The sequence below is a fragment of the Melanostigma gelatinosum genome (assembly GCF_949748355.1).
Source record: "Melanostigma gelatinosum genome assembly, chromosome: 24".
Taxonomy (NCBI): domain Eukaryota; kingdom Metazoa; phylum Chordata; class Actinopteri; order Perciformes; family Zoarcidae; genus Melanostigma; species Melanostigma gelatinosum.
The window spans coordinates 416,158-426,513 of record NC_136657.1 but is presented as its reverse complement, the minus strand read 5'-3'; the positions used below and the strand labels follow the sequence as shown (position 1 = coordinate 426,513).

The following is a 10,356-nucleotide window of genomic DNA, read 5'->3' as shown; positions in this document are numbered from 1 at the left end:
CTTTCAAAGCAATCATCATAAGGCCTTTTCACCGACAGCGCAGCCCCGGCCCGAGCTCACCTCCTGCCATTCGCTTTGTATTCAGCACACTATCTTCCTTCAGTGTGCCCCGGCATTATGAAAGAGATGCCGATGAAAATGACGTGCACCATGTGCCCAGCGGATAAGGATCACACAGCACACTGTCGACTGCAGTCACATATCTATTCATCTGGGTTCCTCTGATGTGCTGCCATGATGGAGAGTGACAGCAGAGCCACAGTGCCCCCTGGTGGAAGAGAATGAATGCAGTCTCAAGCAGAAACCTGTGTTCATGTGTGTGTTTATTGGTTTCTCTTCACCGATGTCAACTCAAACGGCTTGAGGAAATATTTAGTTCCACAAAAATCAAAAAATATGATATTTTTATTGCAAACAAGGATATATTGTTGCAGAGTGGAACATTCACAGTTTGGAGATGTTGAATCATTGTTTTTCTTTTGTATGTTTTAATTTATGAGTCCCATAATCTTCTCGTGATTATCACGTGGTTGTGTTCCGTCGAGTTTCTATGTGCAATTATGTGAAAGCTTCTCTGCACAAATGATTCTTTGTTTGATTGACCGTCCGTGCGGAGGAATAGGATGGCCGTGCATAAGGGGAACAAAATGAAAGGACGATTTGTTTTATTTTGCATTTTAAGAATAAAGTCTAAATCCTCACATTGCATCAGTGACCACCAGTTTGCTTTAATTGATCAGAGTGTAAACAACAGAAGTAGATGGTAAGACATCCTGACATGGAGCCAAAGACATGACAAGCGTTTACCTGGAGTACTTTCAATATGTTAGTTTTCATACTGTGCAGTTAAGATGTCCTCTTCCTCTGTACCATAGAGCTCCAACTATTAACAACACATCAATGAGCCACACTGTGATCCCGAAACAAATGTTCAGCTGCATGGTTCAACAGTGGTTTCTACCATTCAGATTTATTCGTGTATTTATTATGACCAGATGGTGCATTATTTTTTGCAATAATGGATTTTTAGAACCTGACGTTGAGGCCCGATCATCTTACGAATTATTTCACTGTATGGATAGTTAGGGTTGGTAGTAGTGAAGATGGCTGGCATAGCTGTCCTACACATATTTGTTTGGGTTAAAGTCATATAAGATTGTGAAATCAGTCTGGCTATCACCACCGGGTTCAGACTGACCTCTACCCCAGAGGAAATGAAAAATGAACTCGAGGACACAGGTGTGTTTGGGTGACGGAGTTGTTCCTGTGTGTTAATCCAGAAAGCGGTCCAGCATCTTCTGGATGTTTTGGAAGGCGTCTCTGCCCAGGTAGTCGGCCTGCCCAGCCTCCCACAGCCGTCGATGCTCCAGCCGCTCTGCCTCCGTCTCTTTGTCTGCCTCCGTCTCTTTGTCTGCCTCCGTCTCTTTGTCTGCCTCCGTCTCTGTCTCTGTCTCTGCAGCCCTCTGCCGTGATCAAGTAGCAGAATAACAAATCAGTCTTCAAAGGAAGTTCATCACAAGAAACAGCAGACTCTCTATTCAGGCTGACTTTCAGCTTCTAGTTTCATCTGCGTGTACAAACAGAATGCGGTTGAGCATCAGAACGGGCAGAGTGACGTGCTTCTTTCATGCTCATCTTATGAACACTTTCAACTAACCTGTGTCTTCAATGATATTCCATATCATCTCTCAACAGACACTTTCGAATGAATTCATCTTTTATTCATGTGAATCATTTTTGAATGCTTAGGAATTAACAAGAGCAGCTTTTGGATTACATTATAAATGATTACATTCATAACTGCAGACTTGATTGATTGATGGAAAAGGAGATTTTAAATATCAATAGTGAGCGCTTGTAATTATGGAGACATTACGACATTAAAAGTAAAGGATCTTTAAACCACGCTCTTATATTTTGACCAATATGGGAATGTGGTTGGTACAGTATAGAAGTGGGAACTCAAAGGTTTACATACAGGGTCTGTATCAGTGTTTGAGGCGCTAGCACTGCTCTCCGACCCATTTCTCCCAAATCCTGGGTCCTGGATCTCCGTCCTCTCACATGTTCTTGACTCTTCCTCCTCCAGCGGTGTGTTATCTGTGCGGGAACACTACAGACAGCATAGTCATGTCACCCATCAATGCACTGCAGTGTGCGCTGTACACTACTATAGGAGCAGCCAAAGTGTGGACACATACAGAAGGAGTGAGGTTCAAACAGTCGCTGTGGAGCGCTCGATACCACTGTTGATGCATGTTCACGGCTGTTGTCCCGCTGGAGGCCGCGGGTCTGTTCAGGCTAATCTGTTTAAGCACAATGCATCGAGTTGAAAGGAATTAAAGAAATGACAGAAATGCAATGAGGAGCTCAGAGGCCTGTGGCAGATAATAAGCTCTGTGTCCCTGTGTTGTGTTTTTCTGCTGGAGTCAAATGCAGCCAAGCAGAGATGCTCATGCATTAACAGGAACTAACAAGAGGCACTTGAACTGCCTAATAAGCCTCCATAATAATCCACATGACATATTATAAACACAAGCGGCTACGCTAATAAGGTCATCCATTTGACTAATTAAGGGATTGATCAGTGTTTTTAATGGCTACTTCACAGAACATGTGTGACTTTTAATGAACTCTGTGTTTAAAGTAGTTTTAAGGATTTATTGTTTCATTTTGATGGAGCTAGCAGTTTCCCCCTGCTTCCAGTCTTTGTGCTGAGCTAGGCTAACATGTCCCAGACCTCTCTCTCTTCTGGATTCACAAGCATGAGACCGATATCATTATTGTCAGTCTGATGTCATATGTCATACAAACACACACACACACTCACATTTAAAGACACCAACGAACAGTGGCACGAAATAAGGTATGTTGGTGTCTCAGCTTACTGTCTCTGGTTCCGACGGTGAATGAAGACTCCCAGCAGGGGGTGGGAGATGTACAGGCAGTGAGTTGGAACTCTTCAAGTTTTCTCTAAATGGCATCTTGGCTTCGACTTCTCGTTCTTGGATCTGCAAAACAAGGGAGGAGTGTTGGAACGACAACCAATCCAAGGGCCGGGCAGCCGTGTGCCGCGTTTTGCAGCCAAGCTCTGCAGCAGCTTCTGTGACTGATTCACAAACCTTCAGCTAAAGAGGGGGAAGTCATCAGTGGAATGTTCTGCTCGAGTGTTTGGGGTGAAAACCTGCGGAGCATCCGCCAGACACATGGCACATAGCTGACTTCCTCCACAACAACATTGAGTGACACTGCTGAACGCTACAATCAGAGCCATTACATATGACTCAACAGTTACAGTTCAACAGTCACAGAATGTTATTGGTGACACTTTATTTCACGGGCCCCATACCATCTTTTCCATCAATCTACTGTTTATTTCTGAAGGTTCCTGGAAATGACGATGTGGTAGTATACCTACAGGGAGGATGGAGATTTGATACACTTCAAATGCATTAATGCTGTGAACAATTTAGTCACAATAGACACATCAAATAAATCTACAGGAAAAAATAACTGTTGGAAACTGAAAAGGTTTTCAATAATAAATGAATTATGAATGAATATTGACTAACACGTTGCTGAGCTCATACAACTGGGGTTACAATGTCGTGAATTGCGTTAGATCACAGTGTGGAATATCCAGATCAAGTTCATAAGCTAGTCATTATTAATTACGTTGCAGCTCTATGTAACTTGTGCATCAGCAAGTAAGCAAAGTGCTGAAACTGAGGCCTTTGATTTTCTTCATAACCTTTCATTGTGACAGTGTGGAGCCGACTTTAAGATAAATAAAGATGTGAGATCACAAAGACGTCCGTACCTCTTGTTGTTTCCCTGCTTCGGATGCTGGTGTGGAACTGAGGTATTCCTTCCACCACAGAGACACAAACTGCTCCATGGTGTGTGAGCAGCTCTCATCCCTCTGGCTGCTGGAGCTCCAGGGTTTCACTGCTCCTAAGAAATGGACGATCTTTGCGTTGTGGCCAAACCTGCAGGAACAAAGCTGTAACTCCAGCATGTGCTGCAGTTTATCGATCTGAACAGTTGAGTGGGTAGAGGATGGCACGAGCACAAGGCAGGCAGAAAGTGTGTCTGCACACCTTTCTATAGGACAAGGTCTGTGCATAATATGGAGCCAAATTCAAAGTTTAGATTATTTCTGTGGTTGTCACAAATTTGGGAAATCATCCTTTGTGTAAGAATATTAAAGCTGTTTGCACAAATGTTACAGAAAGATGTGCATTTTGTGTATAGATAGGCCATGGATGTTTTGAAATACAGTGAAGTACAGTGTAAATATAACTGTCGGGCAGTATTCCCAAAATCAGACATATGTTGTAATAAGCCAAAATATACCTTATATTTAAATGCAAACATACAAATTTGTGTCAGCCTGAAAAAAAAGAGGTTTTCACAAATAGAAGAGTGTGTGAACAGAGTGGAGATGTGTTGTTAGGAGAGTAGGACACAGCGACACACACTCACTGTTGGAAAGCAGGGAGGTAGCTGTACAAAGAGCTGCCACTGAGGTTGTAGACAAACGGCAGGTGTTTGCTGATGTCTTCAGCTGCCCAGCTGCTGAAGACAGAGTTCAACAGGCCCTGGTCCCCTCCTGCCAGCAACAGAAAGGTATTAATAGCTGCAATGTGTACAAGTAAATAGTGCTATGAATTGAATGTGGGTAGAGTAGATGTCTCCTCTAAACAAGTCCTGAATGCACCGCTTTTTCTCCCCCTTCTGAAACTGCTGAAAACTGAATCTTAGTTTGAACACACACATTCTCTTGCATCACCTTTCAATGTTGTATGAATGCATTCAGTTGAGTTGTCAGTATTCAGAGCACACGGCGGACCTCTGCCTGTTAGTGTGAACCCAGGCATCATTACCCGCCGTTACCATCAAAGCTGCCGTGCTGCAGCGCGTGCTCCAGCAGCCTGCTGTGGGTGTGGAGGGACGGTCTGAAGACAAACACGCCAGAGTTGAAGCAGTCGGGCCAGCCGGGATCAGGAGCCGCCGACAGCTCGTCTCTCTGGAACAGCTCGTCCACGTTACACAGAACCTGAGAGGGAGCGGGGTCGGTCAGCGAGCAGGAGCGGTGATGCGTGGCTGTGACCATATACTGTAAAGTGTGTGACATAGCTATTGTAGGCCAACAGACAGACTATGTTCCACATGTTGTTGTTTTAATGGTGAGTACGGAGTTTGGACTGGTGTCTAGAGAGGTGAGAGGTCACCATGCCTCTTACTGCAAGGAGTGCCTACTATGTGGCAGCCCAATCACTCTGACATCTACCCATACTAATACATGTCCATATTGATTCATCACCTCAGTAAACATGGTCGACTTGAGTTTCAATTCTTCTTCAATACATCATTTGTAATTTGTAGTAACGACGCTTGCTTGTCGTTACTACAAACTCTTTACTCAACACGGTGGTGTGTTGAGTCCAGATGATACAGGTAACAAGGCAGTAGTATCTAGCAACTAGTTGACTGCTTGTAGTTCAATGCCATTATAATATTCATAGAATATTAGTAAAATATTTGAAGGAAAGGAGAATTGTGTAGGTGGGGGGGATTTTACGAGTAAAACAATCTGAAGTTCAGTACTCAGAATTATTTCCTGATTTGTAAAACAATAACATGAAAACATCGAGTTATTTAACATACAGGCTATAGCAGCGACATTTGGTTGATCCAGACGAGCCGTTACGCAATATGTGTGCGCAAGGTGTGTGTGCGTCAGTGCAGGTATAACCCTGAGACTGCTCACGCTGCCATGGCAACATGTTGACACTGAGCAAACAGAGACAGGGACACGCTCCAATATGTCCGCCGACATGCATGCTGGTATTGATCTCAAGAGCAACGTGGGGACATTGGGCAACAGTTCACAACATGACCCGTAAAAGAGACGAGCACAGAATGTGGAGTGATAGATAGTGATGTACAGGAAGGTCAATAAGAGAGCATGTCCACATGCTGCAGTGATTTGTCCAATATGTGTTTTGACATAATATGCATGTATTTACACAGAGCCCTGTGTGTTTGTTTCTATAAATTATTCCTCTGAAGAGTGATGAAAGCTGAGGTTTCAAATGTGTAAAACAGGATGATCACAAAAACCTATGGCGTCAGAATAATCTGGAACACTGGTAGAAATGTTGCACATATAGCCGCAGTCAACACATGTAGCTGTATGTCCGGTGGACTCACAAGTGTGTCAGCATCCAGGAAGACACATTTGCTGTACTGGGTCAGAGTCCAGCAGTGGATCTTGGTGAAGGTGATGCCGAGATCAGGACGTCCCAGCCAGGACAGGTGGAGGCGGTCATCACTGTCCATCACATCCACCGTGATGACCTCATCAAATACGTCCTTAAGGGCAAGTCTGACATACAAAGATGTGGATGGTTAGGGGCTAATACCAGCACTTCACTTTAAACTGCGTCAGACAAACTGTTATCGCCCACCTTGACTGTTCTGAAATGTTTGGTGTGACCATGACGACGGTGCTGCGGGTGGTCCCGTGGCGTTGTAAACTTCTGGCCACCACTATAGCTCCCTTGCAGTATGAGTCTGTGGTGGCCAGGGTGACGAAGGCCTCACCTGCTACAGAATGGTCAGATGACAGGATTAGATGCTGATCAATCATTGTCGACCTCACCCGGGGTTAAGTGGAATGTGTTTTTGTCTTTGTGATGTAACCTCTGATCTGGATTACGGAGTCTGAATATAAAGTTCTGCACTGGCGAGTTTCAAACTGGTGCACCATTAAACCGTAAGAAATGTCTTCAGCTATCAAAGACTAAGTCTCAATCACTCGCTTAGAAACGTCTACGACACACTCCAATCAAGAGCTATCAACTTTGTAAACAGGAAGTCAATTCTGGCGTCAAAAGTAAGAATAAGTTCCCAAAATGACGGTTTTACAAAAGATACATCTTTCAAATGGAGTCAAATGTTACCGGCATAGTTAACGAGTTAGACAACAGTACAAATGCACAACAATGCTATCAAATCAAGGAACCTGTCCTTGTGGGTTATGGTTATGATTAGCGCTGTTGTACCTAAGCCTTAAATCACTGATTTAATACACCACCCAACTGTTTAACTGTGGTGTCTCACATAACATCCACAAATACAGGGAGCATGTGACTCGTAGAATGTCACGTCATTTGTATCTCGTAAAACACAACGCGGAGTGATTTATATCTGTGAATCTGTGGCTGTGGCTCTAATTTACGTCAGTGGTAAAGTACTTGTCTGTGTGTCATAGTTTGCTGTAATATTAATTCCGCAGTTTCTGATTTGTCATCTATTAGTTCTTCTCTGAGGCGTCCACAGATGTTACATCATCACCACCTACTGGAGAGCGCTCAAAGACACAACGGTGAGAAAAGAGACGCGTTTCCATTTTAAAATGCTACGTCGACGATTCACAAATGAATATGAGGATTGTGAATGTTATTACGTTATGGACATTTTTATGGAGATTTTTAATAAAAAATCGAAATACTGTATTTGTGCAACTTTTTGTGTTTATTTACAAATGTTGAAATGCGAGATGTAAATAAAAAGGCACAGAAACATATTCAGAGATCTTTATGTCAGTTTAATCTGGAGCAGACTGAGGAGCACGGTGGCATGAACAAGAACTGTTGTACCGTGTTCTCTTTCTTCAGACAGTGACTCTCCAGATTAGAACGCACACAACCACTACTACATGAGGGTTGCTTAGTAGTTACTACAGTGTAACTACACTGTACCTACACTGTAGTGATTCATGTTGTTGGAATGTTGGAACACCGATTCAGGATCGATGTGGCTGAATTCTGATGCATTCAAACCATTTTTATTAGATGGTGCTTCAGTTTGAACTGCTTATCTGTCATGTTTACTCCCATCCCATCAGAAAGCATTCAACACATGAAGGTGTCAACATGACACCAAGTGTCGTGTTCTACAATTCTGCTTCTAAAAATGACTTAAGCTCCCGGTGCAGCTCTATAGATAACTTTGAATGTGTTGTGACTCTGTTATGTTGTTCATTCTGTACACATGACCTGTATCACACTTCTGTCCATCCTGATAGAGGACCCCTCCCGAAGGTCTCTTCCTCTTTTTCGTCCTGTTCTGATGTGAGGGTCCCGGGACAGAGGATGTCGCATGTGTACAGATTGTAAAGCCCTCTGAGGCAAATTTGTCATTTGTGAATTTGGGCGATACAAAAATAAATAGAATAGAATTGAACTTCCACACAAAAGACTGATGGTCATTGTCACTGAAGCTTTTACTTCTACTGGGTTTTACCATCAGTGTAAAACCAGTTTCAGGTCGAATAATGAAGTGTTGTGTCAGAGTTTCATTTTCCTGGCCGGTAGTCAGATGCAGAGTCTTGTAACCTTTTGTCTGCAGCCATCTCTGGGCTCAAATTTCAATTGGCACACCGAGCAGAGTGAGCATGAGCACAAGGTCTATTCTGATTTCAAGTCAAACTGGGTCACTGCAGTGTGCTCGATATCATTGAAGAACTCGGAGAAAAGGACCGGAGAGGATTACAGTCTGTTCTCGAGGGTCAAAGCTGAGAATTGTAGCGCAATTTTTGGGAAGTTTGTCTTTGTTTCTTTAAATTTAATTAACCTGTGTACTGATGGTCAACTAGCACACTGAATCACCTTTATTACCCAATTAAACTCAACACATGAGAAGAACAATTCGATCTTTTCTGTTTTTTTAATCTAGATCACACGTGTCAAACTCAAGGCCGAATCCGGCCCGCCACGTCATTTTATGTGGCCCGCGAATCCGCCAGCAACAAAAAAAAAAAAAAAAAAAAAATTTGTTTTTGTTTTTGGAAAAATAATTAAAAGTTAGACTTGATAATAAAAGTATCCCCATGGTCGAAATTATGAGATAGAAAGTTGAAATTATGAGATAGCATGTTGTCTGTGTACCGACATTAAAACGATCACAACAGGCAGCAGAGGAGAGGCAACAGCCCGTAAAGAGGTTTTCCAACGATTGAAAAAGATCGACAAATAATCCCAAAATGTCCACGAAGAGAAACATTGATGCAGAGGGAAGAAAATGTAATGAAATATGTGAAAGCGAATACATGTTTGTGCTTCAAGGAGAACAACGGGTCTGTCTGCTGTGTTATGAGGCGTGTCGGTGATGAAGGATACAATTCACGTCGCCATTTTGACACCAAACACGGAGCTAAATTTAGCCCCAAGAAAAACATCAAACTGTCCAAGAATTAAAAGGCAGACTGCAATCACAGCAGAATATATTCACACAGCTACAGCCCAGTGCATGCTGAAGGTATGTGAGCAGAGCTCCGACCAGATACAGACTTTTACAAATGTCAGTTTGTGAAGAAACACCATCGCAGACGAGTTGATGAACTAGCAGCAATCTAACAACACAGCAGCTAAGAGACGAGCAGGTACTTGTGTTTGTAATGAACTGTTGATGAAAGCACAGACAACACGGATACATCATCTATCCATGTTCATCAGACCTGACTCTCAGTGAGCAGCTCTTGGATGTAGCTGCATGCACAGGACGACGACAGGGAGGAACATTAGTGATGCAGAGAGGTGAACAAACAGCTTTGAAGTTATTGTTAGTTATTGTAATAACTTGTTTGATATTTGTCTTTGATATTTTCTTTAACAGTTTGATCTTTGATAGAGTAATGTGGGTTTCTTAACCCTCAATTAAAATGATTTATGTTACAATAACAGAAATGTGTTTAAATATCATTTTTCATTTATATAACTGCATGTACAATATCTTTACACTTGAATAAACAATCATCAAATGCAGAGAGAGTTATTGAACAATATGTGAGGAGAAGTTACAGTTCTACAGTCTTACAGTTACAACCGGCCCTTTGAGGGCGACCGTGATGCTGATGTGGCCCAGAGTGAAGATGAGTTTGACACCCCTGATTTAGATCATTAATATTAAATGATGTTACCTACCTGACATTTTTTAAATGTTCTGCAAATCCAACAACTTTATCCACAAAGGAGATCAGGAATTGTCTTGACTTGTATGCAGCAGGCCTCTCATACAGGCTGCTAGGATGCCAGTCACATCTTTGCACCGGCTGCTACTGGAACCTTAAATACTGAGAAGAGGAATTAGCATCTGATGCGCCGTACAGGGATATCACATTCCATTCTGTCATCAGAGGAAAGAGTGGAGCAGAGGCCCGGCTATGTGTGTGTGTGTGTGTGTGTGTGTGTGTGTGTCCATCTGTTTGTTCAACTGGTCATTCAACTGGTAGATAGTGAGCTTTGCCAAGTGTTGAGCAACAGTCTCGACCTCTACAGACCTCTGCAG

General features: G+C 42.8%; 1 protein-coding gene across 3 annotated transcripts; it reads right to left on the bottom strand.

Annotated features, from left to right (window-relative positions):
* Positions 1 to 305: 305 nt before the first annotated feature.
* On the bottom strand, positions 306 to 10,302 carry gyg2 (glycogenin 2). 3 transcript variants are annotated; one of them, XM_079296546.1, is made up of 10 exons: positions 9,993 to 10,302; positions 6,474 to 6,612; positions 6,217 to 6,391; positions 4,897 to 5,059; positions 4,486 to 4,612; positions 3,821 to 3,989; positions 2,889 to 3,011; positions 2,202 to 2,306; positions 1,979 to 2,113; positions 306 to 1,463 (listed from the first exon to the last, which is right to left on the bottom strand). In XM_079296546.1, the coding sequence occupies exons 1-10, from the start codon at positions 9,997 to 9,999 to the stop codon at positions 1,272 to 1,274; spliced, it is 1,335 nt and encodes a 444-aa protein (XP_079152672.1). In that variant the 5' UTR covers positions 10,000 to 10,302; the 3' UTR covers positions 306 to 1,271. The 3 variants fall into 3 exon arrangements, with proteins under 3 accessions (XP_079152672.1, XP_079152673.1, XP_079152674.1); XM_079296547.1 differs by having other exon boundaries at positions 6,474 to 6,609; XM_079296548.1 differs by lacking the exon at positions 2,202 to 2,306.
* Positions 10,303 to 10,356: the final 54 nt, after the last annotated feature.

Coding starts and splice junctions, on each gene's coding strand:
- gyg2 (XM_079296546.1), bottom strand. Junction 6,392..6,473: donor AACATTTCAGAACAGTCAAG/GTGGGCGATAAC, acceptor TTTGTATGTCAG/ACTTGCCCTTAAGGACGTAT. Junction 3,012..3,820: donor AAGCAGGGAAACAACAAGAG/GTACGGACGTCT, acceptor CTTGTTTTGCAG/ATCCAAGAACGAGAAGTCGA.